This window comes from Pocillopora damicornis, chromosome 11 (assembly GCF_964200805.1).
Source record: "Pocillopora damicornis chromosome 11, jaPocDami1.2, whole genome shotgun sequence".
In the NCBI taxonomy this organism is placed as follows: Eukaryota; Metazoa; Cnidaria; class Anthozoa; order Scleractinia; family Pocilloporidae; genus Pocillopora; species Pocillopora damicornis.
The window spans coordinates 2,300,637-2,322,681 of record NC_142680.1 but is presented as its reverse complement, the minus strand read 5'-3'; the positions used below and the strand labels follow the sequence as shown (position 1 = coordinate 2,322,681).

Here is a 22,045-nt window from a genome sequence, read left to right as displayed (position 1 = left end):
GAAACTTGGAATGCTTTTATGGAACGCAACTTAAGCACAAGCTGTCTTACTGGAATATGCTTTATCGAAAGCCTGCCACACGTTTCTTGATTTCCGCCTTAAAGATTGCTCTACCTTTCGTTGTGTTGCAAAAGGATCCAACGTAATACTGTCACGTCACACTTTTTATTTCAAACAAGATGGACTCATTTGTGACTATAGTTCAAGTTTATCTCACATTTTACTTCATTCACTGAGGTCAGCAGTGACGTCAAGCAATGTTAAGACTTCAAGGCAAGAAATAGTTGCATCTGTGGTGTGTTCAATAAAATTCCTAGTTCTTAGCATGTGTTTATTGCTGTGGTTTAAAAATAAAATAATTCAGTGATTAAATACATTATACGTTCCCGACATATCAAATGAGCTTTTGTCAAAAACTCTTCCTTGGACCAATCACTTGACAAAGAAGTTGAGTCAGCTAAAAAAATCCAAAAATAGTAACGCGATGCAACCTCAATCCATGAACTCTCAAGTTCTAATTGTTAATTCTCTTCTTTAACTGCTTAACAGTTCCTTTCAATTAGTTACAAGAATTTGGTGTTAAATCAAGATAACAACTTCTACCTGATAACTTCGAATATTCATATTACCTTTGATAGGTAATGTATAGATATTATAGGAAGAGGTTATATGTCAATCTTTTCTGAGAGTGAAGGGGAAACTCCTTGGATACGAAATGAAAACATACTTTGTTCACAAAAGGAACTCATAGCAAACTCTATTCCTTTACATAAAGGTAAGCAGGGTCGGCCAATCCAGAGCAATTTTCGAAAGAAAGCCGGCATTTCAACGGTTATGGTTCACACCTCGCTCTGACTTCGTTCTGTAATTGGTACGAGAAACTCGAGTCATCCTTTCAGGAAATGTGATGCCCAATTCAAACAAAACGCGACTTAGTCATCTGCTTTTTCTGGTCTTACAAGTAGTGTGCCATTTGTACTTTGTACTCTCGCTCACTGCTTGGAATAACTACCTTTGTTCTGACTGGCTGTTGTAAATACTCAGTTATTGTTTTTACAACAGTCACTCAAAATGTGCTTTGCATAGGTTTATGTGAAAGGATAGCGAGCAAACTTTATGAGCTTCATATTCTGCTTTCTTTCCTTACCAATAGTATTGTCTGAGCCCGCCATCACTGTTTTCGGTCATTTGATTCGCCCCAGCAACCGTAATTGAACCCGTAGTAAAGACCGCACAAACGGACACTTTAATCTGCGAAGACGAACCCCTCTCGAAAACATCACAATTTTTCACGCATCTATTCCATTTTGAAATCAAGTGTTCTTACTTATCAGTAAAGGCTCATCAGCACGCCGAACGCTGTTACGTTAGTAACGTACCAGATATCTAAATTGATCGAAAAGTCACTTAACAAAACTTGCTCAGATGATCGCGGGCTCAGCTAATTCTCCAAAATAAAATTTTGACCGAAACTGCTATTTTTCCCATCGACTCTCAATACAGTCGTTGCTTAGTTTTCGCTAACTTTGAACAAAGTTTTTGAGGCCGCAGACTACAAGAGCCATAATCTTGTTCTTGCCGACACTTTTGAAGACATTCAGACAATTCGGCATGTTTAATCGGGAAAGGTCGAGTTTCATCAGGAACCTAGAATAAAGTAAACAAAAAAAAGATACGTTACTTTAACCACGATAAACAATTGAAGCACGACATTTATTTTCTCCTGAAGATATTTTAAAATACATAAGAAAACAGGGGGGTAATTAGAACTAAGCAAATGATCAATGTCTTCTTACAAAACATACATAAGTATATCATTTAAATAAGAGAGAGAGAAAGAGACAGAATAAGTAGTAAATAAACTGACCAAATGGATCAGGACCAAAGGGATTGCTGAAAGGATCTTTGACAGACGAGAGAGAATCTTTATCCTGTGAGTTATTCGTGCTTTTCTTTGTATCTGAACCACTCCCAGATGGTTTAAACGGATCCGAGCTGAAAAAGTTATCTGCCGGACTCTGAAATGATAAGGAAAACATGATACAATAAAATTTGATATTTCACTGAGGCTCTGAACTGTTCTCAGTCCACAGCACAGCTCATTCTAAGAAACTTCTTTAGGGGAGTAGGTAGAATTTTCCTTTGGGGGGGGGGAGGGGGTGGTAAGGGGTTTAATTCGTAGATGAGTTACTTGTGATTCATTTGTAGAATATCTGACCTTAACAAATATTAAGAGGGAAGACATTACAACTTACTTTGCTGCTTGGAAATGTGCTCTGGAAGGGATCCATAGCAAAAGGATCTGATTTTGCTGGTGAAGACGATAAACCTTCAAAAAGTAAAATAATAATAATAATAATAATAATAATTAGTTAATTCAGGATGGACTGTCAGAGCACTTTCAGTAAACAATTGTGACAACATTTCTCTCACTTTGCTAAAGAAGCGGATGAATCTAGTAATCTTACGGCAAACCACCAGAGGAACCAGTTGAACAAAGGGCAGATAACGCTATTCAGCGGATAAATCACTATCCAGAGGGTAAATGTTAACAAAACGTACTGCACTATCCAATGGATAGATTGTGTTATCTCCCCTCCGAACAAAAGGGGCCTGAAGTCTTTCGCTGTCTAGATTTCTGTGTTAACAGAAAAGAACTGAGTTGTTGTGCCTTTTGCGAAGCGACAAAGTGTGATGATACAGATGATACACACGTGTCCGTTAGTGACAGAAATTGGGAAAATCTTCTTCACATGCTTGAAAAAAATTTTAAAAAAGATTGTTCTTCAATATCATAAAAATTTTACCCCAACAGATGTAAAGTTAGGAAAATCTGTTGCCAACTCACCATTGCTTATTCCTGCCCCAGAACCATTAGCTCCTGCACTGGCTGGAAGGTCACTTTTAAAAGGATCACCTTTGAACAAATCTTCGCCCTGGGAAGAACGTGAATGCCAGTCATGACGCGCCTCAGTGTTCTAAGTATGAAACATGTAAAACTGACGGTGTAATAATCACAGGGGTGGTGTATACGTCAAAGTAGTCTTACCTCAAACGGATCGCCTGGGAAAGGGTCCGCGAACGAGACGCTCTTGTAATGAAATGGGTCTGTTTTAAAAGGATCGTCTACGTGGAAAGGATCGTTAGATTCTGAAAGAGAATATAAGCAAAATCAACATTTGATTTAGTGTCGGCTGCAATGGTTACGCTTTACTTCGCTCTGTGATTGGTTCAGAAAACTCGTGCCACTTTATCAACCAATCAGATACAACCAATCGTTTCTTGGTCTTTCCTGTTTCCCGCGCTTGAGTTCTGTCACATGCATCTAACTTAAATTTCTCATTGGTTCTTTGTGTTGTATACCTATGTTCTGATAGGTCGATGTGGTAACTTTTCATTTAATCTCACTCTAACTATACCATGTCAAACTCTTAAATTTACTCGTAGGGCAGAGACTTAATACCAAATATTCCCTGTATCCTGGTCTAAAAACACCTGGCAATATTAACTACAAAAAAAGAGGTAAAGAAATCGAAATGAAGACTTCACAATGGAAAATGTGACAAAAGTTACTGCTTACCCGTTTCCGAAGAACTAAATAAATTTTCTTTGCTCTTGAAGGGATCTGTATCCTGAAACGAAGAAGTTAGAAAGTTGAATCAAGTTTGAATATTCGAAAGAGTTTAGACAAACATATCAGTTCTGTGATAAACTTCATAAATTTCAAACAAGCAACCAACCTTAAAATCATCTACAGCTTCATCTACTCGACCAGATCCAACACTAAAGCCGCTTATGCTGCTCACGGGACTGCTACCGGCCTAAACGAAAAAAGAAACTTCCACCCTTTAATTTCAATAAGCCAGTTATGGAGATGCATCTCACCGTGCTAAGGTTTAACCTTGTTGACCCTTAAACTCCCAAGCTCTGATTGTTAATTCTCTGGTCTTGTTGCTAGACATTTCCTTGTAAATTACTTACAAGCATTTGGCATTAGATCAAAACAACAACTTCTAACTGATGAGTTTTAGTATTCTTATCACCTGTTCGCTGGTTAATGAATGGATACTATAGGAATAATTAACATGTTAATCACTTCTGGAAGTTAAAGGGTTAATGACGTCCTGTGCTGTGACCATTCAAAAGACCCTCTTCGGCAGCCGTACTTCCCCATGGTGCTATTTGTTTTTTAACATTTACCACGACATCTCTTAAACTATTCTTCAATTTTGATATTTGACAATCTTGAGAGTGGCTGCTATCTTTTATCTGGTTTTACACCCACAGAGTACCAGCTAAAAATCAGTACACTGTTTCCAATCACCGTCAAAGTCTTGCCTTGAGCGACCAATCAAATGAAAACATTGAGGACGTTTTTTTTTATTTTTTTTTAATCGCGTTTACTTTCACTTCCATACTTACCGTTGCTCTGACACTCATGGCATCGGCTTCTGAAGGAGTCGGCGTCATGTCAAACGCATCTGTCAGAGGTGCAAAATCCGGAATGGATGCTGGACCACTGGACAAACTATTGGAGTTCATCAACGAATTGTAATGTGCGATATTGGCGTTTAGGCTACTGTTTGTTTCTTCAAGTGTTGAAACCTTTGATCTGACCTAGAAAAGAAATATTCGTAACTGATATCCTTGCTAAACTCACGAAGTGAAAGAGACTTGAGGTATGAGTGGGAGCTCGCTTGAATGCATGAAATATTGGTTCCGAAATTGTTGATCAGGAGAGAGAAAAGAGGTAAATGATGTCTATAACCTGGACTTTCTTTGCTCAAAGATTTCATTCTACTTACCTGCGAAATTTCTGTTTGAACAGCTTTGATTTGTTTCTGGACTGTCTCTAGGTGTTCTTTACTGGACTCGATCTGTAGACGTAAAATTCACCGTTGAAACAAAATTTCCAACGTTAAATGACAGAAAAAGATGTAATCCTCTGATCACCTCTCGTTCTAGCTTGGTTTCGTCTTCTCTAATTCTGTTCAATTCATCTCTCGCGTCGCTAAGTTCTTCTTCTTGTTGCTGTAAAAGGGATGATTAATCAAAAATTGTAGATAACATCTCACAAAACTATCAAGTTCATGGTTTCTTATGGATCAGCAGTTCAAGCTTTTACAAGTAAAAAAAGAAAAAACAGAAAATGAAAAATAAGATGTACTTTCTTCCTCACACCAAAACCAACATTTAGGTAGTAGGAGTAGGGAGGGTTTTGTAGACAGGGGTGGGGTTGGGATCCTTCACAAGTATCTTATTAGCACGTAAGATTATACATGGATTCACGGACAGGGAAAGGGGGAATAATACAAAACCTTCGATCCCCATAGTCTTTGTTAGAGAGGGGCATGCTTCCTTAACTGAATGAATTTTTTTTTCTACTGTTTGGTAAAAGGTGTAGAAATAAAAGAGATCCACATACCAGGGCTGATTTTCTCGAAGATGCGATTTGCGCTTGCAAACTGTTTATCTGAAAAAGAGATTCACAGAAATCATATTTTTCTTCCATTTTTACATTAATTCCCAATGTTAGTGATTATTCATGCACTGCAGAAACAGATGCCCAATTAAAATTTACTGATTTGAACTACTCTAACCGTTTTTGTTTCTTCCTCGCATTTCTGCTTTGCATCTTTCAACATTTCTTCCAATTTGGCTTTCTGGAAAAGAAAGGAAAATACACAACACTAGTGACAATCAGGCAGGCAAAGCAGTATTGTGTGACTAAGGACAGCAGGAAAATGCTCTGCGCAGAAACACAATGACAGACATAATTTCCCCTCAAGAAATTTTGCACCAGCTTCTTATTAGCACAAGGATGCTATTAGACTGTCTAATTGCTTTGTTATCATATAATATTCCTTTATCTCTGCAAAGAGGAGGCTAGATATACCCTGATCCTCCCCTGACCCACCCCTGGCATGCCTTTGCAATACCTTGGATTGAGCAAGAAACAAAAAGCAAAAAACATCAAATAAACCCTTTAACTCCCAGAGGTGATTAAAAAGTAACTTCTCCCTACAATATCTATGCACTATCCAGCAAACAGGTAATGAGAATACTCAAATGTATCAGGTAGAAGTTGTCATCTTGATCTAACACCAAATTCTCAAAACTAATTTACAAGGGAATGTGTAGCAGCTGGAGGGAGAATTAAAAATCAGATCTTGGGAGTTTAAGGGTTAAAAACAAAGTTTGGAACAGAATTTGTCTAGCAACTCTGGCATAGTGAAGAGAAATAGAGAGCTACCTTATCACAAAGCCTGATAAGGAAAACTGTTTATAAATATCATAGTTAAGATGAATGCCAGAAAGTAGAAGAGTGAGAGCTGTTCAGACATGTCTCACCTCTTTGTCTAAGTCATCAAGTTTGCCTTGTGAATCTGCTTTTTGTCTCTCTAATTCTTGATATTTCAGTTTAGTTTTTTCAAGTTCACTCTGTAGATTCTGTAAACAAAGAGTAAGATAGCCATAATGATGTTGGACAAATAACAAGTTTCAGATAAGACACTGATAACATGACAATTTACCTGTATTTCTCCATTTCTTTGTCTGATCATTTCTTCTTTCTCTTCAATCTCATGCTGCAAACTGGCTTTTTCTCTACAAAAAAAATTATAAAAAAGTAAATGAAAAAGAGAGAGATATATTCACAGAGCTAAAAGGATAATGGAACCAAAATTAAAGATGTATAGTATAAAGCATTTTGGGACATTTAAAGAAGGTTGAGTGAATTTTTGATTTTGAAATGTATATGTCAAGAGGGCCTTCTGAAGATATTTCCTTCTCATTGAAAGTAAAAAAAAAAAACAGCTAAATCCAGTGAAGAAATACCTTATACAACAACAGAAAAATCTAAACACATCATGGCAAATTCCTTAGTCCATTATTAAAAGACAAATTGTAGTTACCATCTGAATCAAATTTTAATTCAATATTAATGGTATTACACTAACCTCCCAAGGTCTTCAATTTCTTTGGTTATTTTGTCCAGCTCTTTGATGGCCGAAAAATCACTCAGTGTTGAAATGACAGATCCAGCACCTCCCCCCTCCTGAAGGACAAAAGAGAAAAAACTCTCCAATACTCAAATCCTATAAACTCCTTTCTCCTTACATAAAAATATATTGTCACATGAAGAGTTGGTGGTAAAGTAAATAAATCAAACTTCCAAAACATGTCTGAAAATCTGTTGTATATGTGAGATTAAACTTTTCAAGCAACTAGCCATAACATTACATTTGAAACAGTTAGGAAACAAGAAAAAATATTATTGATGGTAAATCCACTAAGCCATCCCTAACAAGTATAATCTATTAGAAACTGAATCTTACTCTTTCCTCTCCCCCAGCGGGGCTGGCAGCACTTCCACTCCTCATGGAGGGTGGAACCATCTCTGGCTGCAAGGCTTGTGGTGGATCTACACCCATAACCTTCTGATGTATAAGATACATGGCAAGGGCAAACTGCTCAGAGTTTAGGCGTCCTTGGCCTGTTGTGTCACACAGTCCCCTTTAAAGAAAAGTAAAATAACATTAGGCAAGTTTGTGTTGAGTCATACGAGTTGTGACTCAACACTATGTATGGTAAAAATATAAAATGTTACTTTATTGAATATAGTTGCACACAGCAAACATAAACTCTTCTGACTACTGAATTGAAATGGAGTGATCCAAGACAGCCACTGCCAAAATGTCATCAACAGAGCAGCAAATCATTTACAGATACTATACATTTATATGCACCATGATGTCATACTCAAGCCAGTTAGCCCTTTTTAGAAGAATTTTTAACATTGGAGTTATGGTTGTTTCAAACTAGCAGAGCAGATCAAGAAAGGATGGCACAACACTCATGTAAATAAATAAAATGATTATGTAATGGATGGTATGTGGCATCATGTAAAAGTATTTCTAACCATATGTGAGCAAGAACTTGTTGCGGCAACCCAGATGCCATAAAGATACTCTTCACTTCTTCTCCTACAAAATGAAAAAAAAAAATCAGACTGAATAAGTTACATAATTTGTATGATTTAGTCTACAACTCCGCTGTATGTGAAAATAATTTAATAACACCTACAGTACTGCTCAGAGGTAGATGGCCCACAAATGCACATAAACTTCATACATTTTTTGCATTTTGTACAAGGAAAAAAGTGTGCATCAAAGAGCAAGTCTTGAGCATGTTTCTGCTTTTGTTATTCAATGCATTCAGGTTGCTTTGTTCTGCATTGTTTCAGAAAATAAAAGTTTCCTGTTTCAAAATGTAACCGCCAAAGCATCAAATCAATATTTCCATATCTCAACAAGTGAGTCTTGTATCAATGTTCATGATGTACAAGTTCACACATTTTCTACTGTGTGTAAGGAGGAAAAAATTCAAAAGTGTACACCTTGAACAACAATATTGCTGGACCGCTGATGAAAATTTAACAAATAGGGACATCACTGAGTTTAAAAATACCAGAGACAAGTCCATCAGCATCCTTATCGGCTTGTTTGAACATGGCATCATAACGCAACTTGTCAGCACTTGTAACAACCCATGGGCTTTCCTGAGTAGTCTAAGAATGCAAGTTATAATTTGTTTAAGTGCGGTCTTCTAATTACTTAAGTCTGACCTTGCAAAATATGCTGAAAACTAAATAGACATCTGGCTGGGGATTAAACTCTGAATCTTCCCTTTATGCATAATTTGAGACAACCAAGTTCATATGCTTTCTACATGTAGTTCTAGACACTGTATCACTGATTCAGAATAAAACTCACCATGACTGTGGAGAGAACAGAACTGCTGACTGATGGTGGAGTAAGTCCCTTTGGAGATGGTGAGGAAGGAGCTGATGAAGACAATTTTAATTTCCTTTTTGAAGGAGGTATAAGCTTGCCATGAAGCGTTAGGGGGACTGGATCTCCTTCTAATGCACGGTACACAAGATGCATTGCCTACAATAAAATAACAAGTCAGCACTCTGCCATGAACTTCTTAAAAATAACTACAGTATTTTCACATTATTTGAGGAGGCGAGCGTGGCCTAGTGGTTAGGGTGCTGCACTTGTAAGCCGGAGGTCCCGGGTTCAAGTCCTCCTCCCTGCCACTGGATGGATTTGTCTTCGGTGGCCCCGAATTCAACTCCTGCACGCTTTGTAAATTGCCAACTGGTCTGCCTCCTACCAGTTGGGGTTTTTAACGAATTTCTGTTCATTTACGATATTTGTTTCCTTATTTACAGTGTCCCCAATTAGCACAGCAGTGCTAAATACACTGACACTTAAATAAAGTTATTATTATTATTATTATTATTATTATTATTATTATTATCACAAGTACCTAAGTTACCTCCTTTCACACTCTTACAGTGACAGAATCAATGACAGAAACAAAAGAAATCTGAGTGACTCTTGAAAGAAATTGAGTTTGAACCTTAATTTGATTTAAGCTTCGGTTAAATGTGCCATTTATCTTGATAAATGAATCATATTTTTCATACCACTGCAAATTCATCATTGTCTAACATTCCATCTTTGTCAATATCAGCAAGCTCCCACACACGACCAAGCACATCAATAGGAAGCTTTGAGTTTAAAAGAACCTGAAAAAAAAGGTCAGTGTTATAGACAAATCATCATCTGCTTTACAGTATAAGGCAATATAGAGACAATATAAAGAACAGAAATACCATAACCATTTGAGGTAGCTAACTACAAGATGGAAAAAACATTATTCAAGTGACTGAGCTAAAAAAAGTTTTTCTGCAAAAAAAATAAATATTCAAATCACTTTCAAAAAGACTTGTTACTATTTAGCTGCTTATAACAGGGCTGTATATAAAATTCACTAATCAATAAACTCATAACTTACAGGTCTCACTTTTTCTCCTGGAAGAAGACCATTGACTGGTTGTAGCCCCTTAAATTAAGAAAAAGTGTTTTTGCAAATTATTGAAGGTGCAAAGTTATTGGCATATTAAATTGAAACAATAAATTAATACCACATTTTTTCAAGATCATAGATTCTACTTCTGCTTAGGTTGACTTACTTCAAAAATGTTGTCATATTTAGCTTTTTCTGCTGGTTTTACAGCCCATAGTGTACTTTCCTGTGGAGGGGGTACAGCTGGAAGTATCACATCACCCTGAAAAAAAAAATATGAATATGGATACTGATTCTAGGGTGTAAGGGGTTAAGGAACAGGAAACAATCAATAGAAAGAAAAAATTATATTTACAGGTGGTAACTTATTCAAAAGCTTGATTACTGAGTGTGTACAAAAAAAAACACAATAAGGTACATGTACAGCATTTCTTTACACCAACTACAACACTGAATTTTGAATATACAGTACTGCTTAGCCAAAGTCCAAGAGTGTTAAACTGAACATAATCTTCAAACTTAAACCTTTGAAAGCAGGGAAACAGAAAAATCTAAAAAAAATCCCAAATGTATTTGTAAAAATTGCAGCAGCATTTGATAAGCATTATATACTCACTACTTTTGGTGCTGGAACTAGCAACATCAGATTTGACAGTGAGACATCTTTACCATTCTGTGCTAGGGCAATCAATCTCAGTGCCAAGAAAAATCTCTGTAAAATTAATTATAAGCAGTTTACTGATAAGAACATCTCTGAAAAGTATTAAAAGATTTGATAAAGAAGAAGAGAACAATTTACTAGTGCTAAATTTATAATTAAAAGTAATTCCATATATTGTTACATGTTTATCAAGAAATCCAGTTCCTTGTGGATCAGATAGCTCCCAAATCTGTAAAAAATGAATGGATGCAGTTAACATTGAACATCATCTCAGACACATGTATCATATACTTCCCAAGTCCAACCCTCAGTCCATGTTAAGGGAGGTGGAAACAGGCAAAGTATGGAATTGCAAAACATGGGGATGCCTGATAAAAAAACAAACCTACAAAAGTTCACACAGTTGCCATGAAGGCTTATTATGATCAACCAGGAAATCTGTTGGCTAACGGGGCTCTGGTGAAGCTTGCTGGGTTCACTCCCTTCTCTGTTGGTAAAATTCTGATTATCATAATATTCAAACTAAGTTCATACCAACTGATCAATACTCTTGGTCAGTTATTATTGCTCTAAGCTTAATTGTCTCATTTGCAATAAGACTCGAAGTATCTTTTTTAAAAAACTCCTCATGCCATTTTGGTAACATATAATTATTATTTATAGAAGATGTACCATAAAAGCTGCCTCCACTACATAAAACAGTTAACAATGGAAAACTGTTATGCTTACCTGGTGAAGAATTCCCTCTTTTAAACCAGACTTTTTAAGGAAGGCTGCAGCATCTGATGCTCCAATTTGACCAGTGTTAGACACATCCGCCTGTTAAAATAATTTAAGACACATACAGAAAAAAAGTAATTATCAAGTACAATTCTTGCTGAGCATTTAGGTAGTCTTGTCAACCCTTTAACTCCCATGAGTGACCAAGACAGAATTTCTCCTTACAATATCAATACAATATCAACCAGATAAGAGATGAGAATAAAGAAAAATATTAATTTGGGGATAATAAGTTGATCCAATACTAAATTCTCTGAACTAGCATAATAAGAATTATTTGGTAAACAGGAAGGAGAATGACAAATTTGATCAGGGAGTTAAAGGGTTAACATACAGTTCCTATTATCAACTCAGCTGATGAAACCAAATTGTCGTGAAATATCACCCATTGATGCTGCACCACAGTTTCTTTAGAAACTTACCTCCTTGAGTAAAACAATAGTAAGACAAAATAATTTTCCATTTTTATGAACAGTTTTGTGGTTATTTATTTCTCTCTAATATGCATATGTTGGCTTTTAAATAGTCTCAATACATATGGTCTTTGCATAGCAAAAATTATCCTGGTTCCTCGGGCAATGCTCTATGCAAATGAATTCTGATTTTTTCCAGGTATTTGTTATTCAGCGCACGAGTCGGTAATTCCATAATTATTCTAAACTGTCTATAATTAAATCGATCTTCTGTCGTCATCTAGTAAATGCTCACTTTCAGTATAACTCTCAAATATAATGTAACAAATTATGTCGAGCCCGAATTTTAGACAAGAAATGAACCGCAAGCTCGCATTTCTTTTACTTGTTGATACTGGTGCTATCAAAAATGTAAGTAATAACTCATTAAGTAACTGTTTCTGTTTCTGTTTCGAATTATATGATGCCAATTTTTTTAAAACTTAACTAAAACATACCTGTCTGAAGAAATTCTCATAGACAGTCGCATGTCCCGCTGACAGCTGTGAATGTAACAGGCCATTATTAAGGAAGAACATATGAAGAGCACGTTATTACTATAAAGATTAGATTTTTCAAAAATTCAATCTATGTTTACAATGCGCTGATAAGGAAATGTCACGAGAGAAACACGCTGGAAACAGGGTAAATTTCAAACAAAACTACAGTAGTCGCAAGAATTTCACTAAATATTAAAAAAAAATGGTAATTTACGCGCCGAATTTGCTTTAGAAATTTTACAATTAAATGGCAAGGTAACATCTTCGCATCTTCCTCCCTGCCTTGATTAATATTGTTACGGACTAGCTCACCAACGAGCGGCATTTATTTTCTTTAGAGCATCTAAATACATTGTTCTGTATATAAAAAAAAAAAACATCTGAACCCGCCTGGTGTATTTCAGATAAGCCAAGAGCGATGGACTGAATTTGTGCAACTAGAAATTACCTATTAATTTTGCAAATTATTAGCTTACACGGGAGCAAGGAAAAGCTGGAAATTTGATTGGTAAAATGACAGAAATCTCTCGAGATCGGAGGGGTACTATGAGATGAAACATGAATATTCGACAAAAAATGTTCCAATCGACGATAATCTAAAACAATGCATTAAAAAAGACAACACAAACCTGGGAGATGGATGGAACACCAACTGAGACTGCCATGTTTATGTCCGGAGATAGCGCAGGCTCATACTTCAATCACAACCCTAGCGGCTTTCTCCCTATATGTATGCGTATCAAGGCTACTGCGCGAGTACGTACCAGTTTCCTCGTCCAAGATGGCGATCGGATCGAAGATAGAACTAGGACGGGTAATTTCTATACTTTTTGTGTTTTTTGTTAAGCTTTTTTTAAATTTTAGTTAGGTCAGGTTATACTTGGATCAGTAGTGATGTCTTTTTTATTATTACATCAAATTTTCAAGCAAGGGCTAAGACTGCCCGGGAATTCTTTTTCCAGCACAGGTATTGCACGTCTGATGGTTTTTATTCCGTAAACAATGCATTGGATTAACCTCTTTACAAGAGATGTAACGAAAAGTGACCATTCCCTGCAAATTTTAAACTTTTTTCTAGTATGTTGAGAGGCCAGAGGTAGTAAAATAAGAAAGTTTTACTCCTTTTTCCTCTGACATGAAGTATGTACTGTGAATGGCTGAGAGCTCATAGCCCGATTTTCGATTAATTTTGAAACCAATGCCAAAGAAATTTAACGTTTTTGCAGATTGTTCTTTATGTATTTTTTCCTGTGGCAATATTCTTCTACTTTAATATGCCAGGATCATATGAAGACTTCATGACACAGAAGAAGGTTAGTGGTATACTTGTTACTTCTTACTAGGGCAAAAGTAGGTCCAGTTTAAACAGTCATGATAATTGATGAGAGTTATCAATATCACACGCGTTTGAACACAAACTATCATGCACTATCATTTACTATCATCAACTATCATGAAGTTTGGACATGTTCAAATTTGAACTGATAGTTGATGATAGTTTTTGCTACTTGAGCAAGCAGTTGATAGGTAGTGATATTTTCTCAGTCGGCAGTCTTGCTAAGAACGGGCATAAACCAAAACAACAAATGATAAAATGACCTAAATTAAAGTTTCAGTATCTTCTACTCACAACTTCTTTACTAACATTTTAAATGCCATTGAAATTGTGGACCTCAGGACATGCCATATTTGTTTACAAGTAAGCAATCCCATCACATGATCATCAAATATCATGAACCATTTGAGCTCAAATATGATAGCGGAGCTCACAGAGCATAGCCCCATAATTATACAAAATAGTAGTAACCCATCAAGCCGAAAAAATTGGGATGTACCACCATACAACCATATGACCATACAAGGTGCTACATGAGTGGTCAACTGTACCGCAGGCACGCCAACACCACGGCTTTGTCCAGTAGTCCAGTGGTCAGTGCACTGGGCTCCGAGTCGGACGACCTGGGTTCTAGTCCTGGCCAGGGCAAGGCATTGTGCCCTTGAGACGTGTGGGAAAAAATGCGAGTTCTGCTTTTAGGCTTGGTTAAATCTATATATTAGTCAGTAATAGTGAATGGATATTGAAACTATCATCAACTACCATGACCATCTGAATCAGGCTTTTGTGTTCATTGGACTAATGAATAGAACAAACACTTTGACTTTTTGACTTTAACTGTCCTTCTCTAAGCCATTTTCAGCATTAATTCCAGCAATAATTATAATACAGCAGTGCATATACAACATATTTCAAATTTCTTGCTGATCCATATTTCTGCTGATATTTTTTCACAGAAAGAACTTTACCCACCAGATGAAGAGTGCAATGTAAGACTTTGTTATTTATTGTACACTCTGTACCAGTAAGTTTAAACAGGGCTCCAATTTTGATGTCTTTGATGGAAGAATTGCCTGCAGGATGGTTAAATGACAGTTTGCTTCTCATTTTTGTATAGAAACCTCCAAACACAACTGAAGGCTTAGCAAAAGCGTGGGAAAAAATCTTAAAGGAGAAAAAAGACAAGACACAAAACTGAGACAATGAAGTGATACCCAGAGTATCATCACAAGAAATTGTGCAGATCACTCCAAAGATAAGCTTTTTTTTATTTAAAGATTATTTACTGTCAGTTGACAAATGAATAACTGCACTATACATAGTATTCATACAGCAATTCCAAATGTAGCTTATAAAAATTAAGCATCTTTTTTTATATGAAAAAATATATTAAATAGCACTCAGTGCTATGAAATGTTATTTGTCAATACATATGTTAGCTAAATAGTTGTCAATGCCATTTGAGAATCTTGCTCCCAACATAAAGTGGTTCCTCAACCACTTCCTCCTCTTCTATGGCTTCAAAACCCTGGCTTTAAACCCTGTACTCTATAGCATCAGTTTCCATATTCTCAATACTTTTATACATCTTTGAGAATGATACATATTTGCCAACGGAATTGTTGCTTTTTGTCAATTATTCTGAATTGAAATTAATCTTCTCTATAATAGTTGAGATTTCAGACAAAAATAACTTTGTGCTACTGTCAACGCAAGTTGTTAATTTATCTTAACCCCTATCGTTACAGAATTGAACTCAAATATTTCATGATGTGTTGATATTGGAACTTATGGTAATCACTGGTTAATTATTTTATATAAAAATATTTTACTATAGTTTCAAGATGTTGATTAGGTATCGGATATAGGAGAATTCTCCACCTACAATGCAGAACTATTCAACCAAACTTTGATGACCTTAGTTCTCTCCTGTTACTTAACACTTTTTTGCTACTTCTTTATTTCTTTGTGCAAACCCCTCAGTTTGCATTCTTTAAGAAATACCTCCCTCTCTGACACTTTCCCAAATGTTAATTCTTTGTCATGGCCAGTGTAAAGTTTTTCATGACTAAAAATTACAGCTGCAAAGGGAAATTCTTCAAAATACACCCCTCACATGAGGGATCTACCAAGCTTATATAGCAACTGGAAACTGTGGAGTGGTTGGTATTAGTTTGTCAGGGGAATGCAGATAGAATTCACTGTTTCCCATTGAGCTCTTCGGGGTTTCACAATGCATATTGCCTGTTTTTGGTGTTTGATGACTTTCCTCAAGGAGCTTCAGGACTTTAATGCCCTGTTCATGGAATAGAAAGACAGAAAGGAAAACAAAATGTTTCTAGGTTAAAAGTGAAGCAAATTGATATGAAGACTGGATTTCTTTAATTTCGATATTTTGTACTTTTAAGCTATTTTTTTGTTTTCCTTATTAAAGACAATAATATTACAACTTTAAAGTTGCCAAATTGTAACAGTAATCCTCAATCCCCCCTAGAAAAAAAGACTTAAAAAAAATAACTGTTACTGGGTGACTGGAGTCTTATGAGGTAACATTATAAGCTAAACATTTATAGTAACACCTGAGTTCACACACTGGAAAGCAAGATAAGAGACTTTTCACCACTTCTGGTTTACCCTTTACTCAGAAACATCAGTATGCATATTCTCCATACTGTTCACTACACATTTCTTGAGGTGCTGTCATGGAGAATTTGTTTAACAGTTAAGAGCATCTTTAGTTTGTGACCATTTACTTTATTCTCATGAACTTAATGTTTGATTTAGGGGGGATTTTTTAGGGAGAATTTAGATGCTAATCATTCTTAGGGGTCAAAGCGTTAACCCCTTAACCCTTATGAGTGATCAGCTTCTAATTTCTCCTTACAACATCACTCCTGAATCAAACATTAAGGTCACAAGAATCAAGGAAATGATCACCAACTTATAAAGCTCTTGATTTTTAAACAAATTCTCCTTATCAGCACTTCAGGAAATGTATAGAGAACAGTATGGAGAATATTCATACAAATGTTAGGGTGCGAAGCGTTAACTTAACACCATGGAGAGATGCCATCTATTTCCAGACATTTTCTATGATCATCATTTAGAGTGTGAGCTAAATGATAGCTGTGAGGGAATTGACATTTGCTTCCACTCCGGGGTGGGGTGGGTGAATGTGACTCAGGATGGGGTGTGTGGAGGTGACTCACCATGTATACAGCGAAAAATCCGCCCAACAAGAACCCAGCAAAAACATCATGCCAGTGATGCATGTGGTCTCTCACCCTGGACAGTCCAAACAGTAGTGATACCATGAAACAACCTGACTGAATGAAAGGCTTTAGGAAAGAACCTCCTTCCTTTATGAGTGATTCAAAATACACCTGCAAGAAAAAAAAACACTCAGTGACATTACGACTCGCATTCAAAGTTGAATTTAAAGACTGTGGAGTAAATCTTGTCACTGTTATTTATGTGATATTAGATAACAATGAACTCAGTTGAACTTTATTTTGCTTTTTCTTTGGCAATTTCTTGTTTCATATCCTCATCATAAATGTTTGAACTAAAAATGGTACTTTCATTAAGTGGTTAATTCACAGACATAAGGATATCATTTTTATACTGTGGCAGTCTGAACTCACTAGGGTTCCATATTCTTTTTGGTAACATTGACATCATTGGCTTCCACACATTCATTCATTAAATATTAGATGATAACTATAACTATAGGTACATAGGTACATTGAAAGCAAAACTGGTTACTTACTGCTAAGAAGAGCATGCCATACATAGAGAGAGATGCGTGTGCTGAGGGAAATGATCTCCTAAAAGAAAATGTTATTTAGTTCACATGTACAGCAGATTTTTTATGTAAATTTTTTACCCCCATGGATATCCATTTTAGTAATGAACATACCCAAGTATGGGTTATAAGTTTTATAATTGTTTATAACCATATCAAATCCGGTTTTGTTTATCAACCCTTTCACTCTTAAGATCTCATTAGTAATTCTCCTTACTGTCTGCTATAACATTTTTATGATCTTAATACTGAGAATTTGGTATTGCATCAACTGGTAATCCCTTAATTGAAAATTTTCTTAATTCTCATCTCTTGTCTGCTTGATTTTGTATTAATATTGTAAGGAGAAATTCTTTCTCTCTCACTCATGAGAGTTTAAGGGTTGAGGAAACAAACACCAAAAATGGAGACTCATTGGGTTGCACTGCATTTGATGATAAATACTAATTAACGTTTATTTATGATTTGTTATAATGATATCTTAATACAATGAGTAAAATATTTCTAAATTTGTTTTGACAGATCCTAATTTCACCTAAGTCCAGAATTACATGCAGTAGGGAAAATGGCAGATTTGGCAAAATTTCATCAAACCAAGAGAAAGTTCATGGATTTGACAATTTTGGCAAATTTTTAGTTAAATTCCTCAAAGGAAAATCAGTTTGGCGGAATTGACAATTGTGTTGAATTTTCATCAAATTCGTCAAAGCAAAGTCAGCTTGGCTTACATTTCGGGACTTATCTCCCTAATTTCACATTACATATTTTAAACACTGTTTCTTACCTGGCTTTTTCAATTGCATCAAGGTTACTGCCAGTACATTCATAGTTTGTAATGTATCCCTCGTTACAGTCAATTAGACTCATGTTTGGTTTGCACAACACCAGGAAATGGGGTCTTAATTCACCAACATATGTCTTTCCAAGCAGAGTGATGAGCAGATTAATAAGTGAGCCATATAAGAATAAAGACATTGTTTTAAATAACCTGAAAAGAATTGGGAGAAATTAATCCGATTGGTGGGTCTTATGGCTATGATTTATCATCACATTCTGATATGTTTTACTTATAAAACGGTTAAATAAAATTATAATGAAATTCTTAAATGCAATTAGTTATAAGCAGCTCAATTCGCTTTAATAACACAGCGTGTGTGTCATGCTTGAAATTGGGTGCATTGTTAGAGCATTTTCTTGTGGAAAAAAAGTCACCACTGATGTTTTTTTACTTCTGAATATGCTCAACACTCTCACATTGGTAGTCATGTTTTCCACACTGTTTTCTCTATATTCCCTTGGTACTGACAAGGAGAATTTGTTTGACAATCTGGAGCTTCTTAAAGTGGTGATCATTTCCTTTATTCTGATAACCTTTCTGTTTGATTTAAGGGTGATATTGTAAGGAGATATTAGAAGCCAGTTGCTTCGTAGTCTTAAAGAGAAAATCAATAGACACTTCATCTCTAATTTGGTTGCAGGACTTTGTGTCTTCCAATTCTATCTGTAATGATATAACAAGATTAACAAATCTAACTACTGCCTAGCAGTTGTCTGGTTGCATCAATCACTTGTATGATCACAGACTGAATATATCTCCACCCAGTGCTGTTACCATAATAAAATCATTGTATTTGTGTTACCTCTGGAATAACGGCTTTTTCATGCATGACCCGCAGACAGCGCTGTTTTCACTGTTCTGATATTGTTCTCTTTTGGTATTTTGACCATTTTGGTATTGCCTTCCAACTTCACAAATGATGATCTAATTCAGTTAAAAAAATACAATTTTAGCTATGACTGTTAATGATCTGATATTATTCAACTGCAATAAACTGTGATGAGAGCTGGCAAATTTCCCTAGCTATTTTGATTTTTGATGGATTTACTGACAGTGGCAACATTAAAATAACTACAGCAGTGATAAATTGAGATTGAATACATCTAGAAGATATAATTTACATGATCCTAGACAGTGAAGTATTAATCCTTCAAAATGATCAAATATTGGACCAGTTTGGCTGAAGAGGAGGAGTGTTTCGTAGTGTTTCAATTTTTTTTTCAATATCCTGAAGCCAAGGTCATATTTTGGTAAAGCTAAATAATTCTTATCAGAAAATGTAAACCAAAAAAATAGGAAAAAGGTGTGTCAATTATTTACTATGGGAAAAGGTCTACATTGCATACAAGACAGAAAAACTAAAACGAAATCCTAAATAAGCTGTTAATGTTAAGATGTCAGAAGTAACTGACATGAAACTTCTCAGCAACCACGGCAAGAATAGAAAAGTTATGAAACATCAAATTCCCAAATTTACAACAAAATGTATATCAGCTGACACGAGAGAAGTACTCATCTGAACTCGTCCAACCCAGATCAAATGATATCTGTACTTTTCCCAGAGACTTTTCCCACAGGAGAGAAGAATAGGGAATCAAATTTCACTTCTCCCAATGCCACTCCCCTCAGACCCCCTCCCCTTTCCTTCACAGCGTGTCTGACGTCAGCCATTGCTCACTAGTATGTTTCGGGTTCATTTCTCGATAATCCGGGAGAAATTTCTTCAAGAAATCAATTTACGGTCATGATAGAAGCTTATCAACGAGAGAAACAATCCTTCAGAAATCTTTGAATTCAAGGCAACATATTCAAAAGAAACTTCCTCGTGCGCTAGTGTTGTTGTTACCTTCAGTCAATAATCGGTTTGTTAGCTAAATTTTCATTCTTATTTTGCGATTCAATAACTCTCTAACTTCAAATCGTGAAAACGATAGTCTTATTTTAACCACTACTTAACTTGTGGATTGAAATAGTTCAAACAGTTGGAAACCCAAAAATGGTAAACGTGAGATGTTTTTAGACCCTTTGAGTTACCACAGGAAGCGCCGGGCTCTTTAATACGGCATCTTATTTAATCCTTTATTGTTTTTTGTCTCTAATATTGCTTTTAAATCTTAGCTTACAACGTGAAAAGAAGCTTTTGTGACTCCTAATGGCCTCGATGCTTACAACTTAAGCAATATTCGTCACGGAATGCGCTAATTCACGAGTTAATTCGACAATAAGCGGACATTAATATCAATGGAATAATCGAGTGCGTTGTTTATTGTTTAAAGGTGTTCTTAGCATAACTAACAACATATTTCAACACTGTTTTAGTAAAATGACATTGAAATAGAAACACTTACCGTAAAAACCGGTAGAATAACTGAAACTAACAGCAACGTCCAAGTGGGAAGAAGTTCCTCATTGACGAACGGGTATTTAATGCTGTCATCATTGCAAAAAAACCCACGTCTGAATGGAGGGGTAATGAGTGCCAAAAAGGCATTTACTATACTTACAATCAGAAAACATCCTAAATCTACCACTATAGAAAACTTTTTGGGCAACATCGGAACGATCTCTCTCTCTCTCTCTCCTTCTTTCACGTCTTATGCTGAAGATTCGAAGCTTTAAGTAACGTTGTGTGGCGAACAGGCGGTCGCGACGCTTCACGATAATGAGTAGTTACGCACACAGTGCTGATGATTGATTTTGACTGATCACAAAAACAAACTTGAGTAATGCCTATAACATGCCCGTAGGTGGTAGGGAAGTTATTTAAAATATCTTAGAGGGGTAGACAGATTTTTAGGTTTTAAGACGCAAGTCGTGAATATTTTTATTTCACTGGCTAGTTGTTTCGGTATGTCTTGATTTTCTCAAGAATCATTGAAATTTTCTGAAAGTTCCCTCAACTGCTTCAAATAACTTAACGGAAATTCACAGTTTGACTTGGGAGGATATACCCCACAAATCAAATGAGTGCCTCCCCCTTCCTCAATGTTTTGCGCATTCCGACTTTTGTGCGACTTTTACACAAGGAATAATGTCGCCTCTGCTCTGTACTAAGAGTGGCGTAATTTTTCCCAAGCGAAGCCTTAAAGAGAATATCAGAATAAACAAGGCGAATAGAATGTAAACAAATTCCGGAACCTCTTGATAACGCGAAATTTAAAATACAAGAAAAATGGCGCCGCGAAACCCGCGTAAATCGCGTGAACTCCCCGAAGTAGGAGCGATAACAGGATGTGTGTTTGATAAGCATTTGTCTTCATGATATAGTGAGAATTATGACACCTTATTACCTACTGCATAATAAGGTGCCCTCCGCAGAACGGCTATGATATCTTGCCGCAAATGAGAAGTATACCTGATACGACAAAAGAGATGTTTAGCCTGACCCTGTCAAGCGATTGAAGTGAACTGTGATGTAAGACGGATGAAACGTGACATAATTATAAAACCAAATTTTAGATATCGGACCGACATGCGCTTATCTTCACTTTGCAGAGATAGATTTAATCAAATTAAACCTTTATCTCAAAGTCGCGTAATTTGAAATCTTAACTTTAAATCTCACACCTGAACGCATTTTTGTTTTAAAGTACAGACCCGCTCAGCTAAAGCCGAACCCAACGAAAGCTTTCTGAGAGTTCATGAACACCGATCTTTCCGGTGCGGTGTCGTCCTTGCCTTATATCTCACAGTATTGAAAGATGTCTTCAAGACTTGTTTTCCTGGAGGGATGTTGTGCGGTCTGACGAGAAATTAAATGGTGTTTAACATCATCATCATTTTACTACTTTTTT

General features: G+C 36.1%; 3 protein-coding genes across 5 annotated transcripts; 1 reads left to right on the top strand and 2 right to left on the bottom strand.

Moving 5' to 3' along the window:
* Positions 1-151: 151 nt before the first annotated feature.
* On the bottom strand, positions 152-12,992 carry LOC113682933 (epidermal growth factor receptor substrate 15-like 1). 2 transcript variants are annotated; one of them, XM_089187046.1, is made up of 27 exons: positions 12,902-12,992; positions 12,231-12,275; positions 11,270-11,359; positions 10,722-10,769; positions 10,496-10,591; positions 10,046-10,141; positions 9,868-9,915; positions 9,497-9,598; positions 8,775-8,951; positions 8,470-8,569; positions 7,922-7,985; positions 7,338-7,515; positions 6,960-7,057; positions 6,534-6,606; positions 6,352-6,450; positions 5,601-5,663; positions 5,426-5,473; positions 4,954-5,031; positions 4,806-4,877; positions 4,423-4,617; positions 3,741-3,821; positions 3,581-3,632; positions 3,050-3,150; positions 2,849-2,978; positions 2,256-2,329; positions 1,868-2,018; positions 152-1,647 (listed from the first exon to the last, which is right to left on the bottom strand). In XM_089187046.1, exons 1-27 carry the CDS (start codon positions 12,935-12,937, stop codon positions 1,640-1,642), a joined length of 2,403 nt encoding a protein of 800 aa, XP_089043172.1. In that variant the 5' UTR covers positions 12,938-12,992; the 3' UTR covers positions 152-1,639. The 2 variants fall into 2 exon arrangements, with proteins under 2 accessions (XP_089043172.1, XP_027055921.2); XM_027200120.2 differs by having other exon boundaries at positions 2,849-2,936.
* On the top strand, positions 12,888-15,027 carry LOC113682932 (protein PET100 homolog, mitochondrial). 2 transcript variants are annotated; one of them, XM_089187061.1, is made up of 5 exons: positions 12,888-13,086; positions 13,200-13,239; positions 13,499-13,585; positions 14,565-14,597; positions 14,726-15,027. In XM_089187061.1, the coding sequence occupies exons 1-3, from the start codon at positions 12,909-12,911 to the stop codon at positions 13,572-13,574; spliced, it is 294 nt and encodes a 97-aa protein (XP_089043187.1). In that variant the 5' UTR covers positions 12,888-12,908; the 3' UTR covers positions 13,575-13,585; positions 14,565-14,597; positions 14,726-15,027. The 2 variants fall into 2 exon arrangements, with proteins under 2 accessions (XP_089043187.1, XP_027055919.1); XM_027200118.2 differs by lacking the exon at positions 13,200-13,239 and having other exon boundaries at positions 12,979-13,086.
* On the bottom strand, positions 14,860-20,976 carry LOC113682930 (phospholipid phosphatase 1). Its single transcript, XM_027200116.2, has 6 exons — positions 20,600-20,976; positions 19,054-19,175; positions 18,198-18,401; positions 17,378-17,435; positions 16,818-16,991; positions 14,860-15,904 (listed from the first exon to the last, which is right to left on the bottom strand). The coding sequence occupies exons 1-6, from the start codon at positions 20,804-20,806 to the stop codon at positions 15,743-15,745; spliced, it is 927 nt and encodes a 308-aa protein (XP_027055917.2). The 5' UTR covers positions 20,807-20,976; the 3' UTR covers positions 14,860-15,742.
* Positions 20,977-22,045: the final 1,069 nt, after the last annotated feature.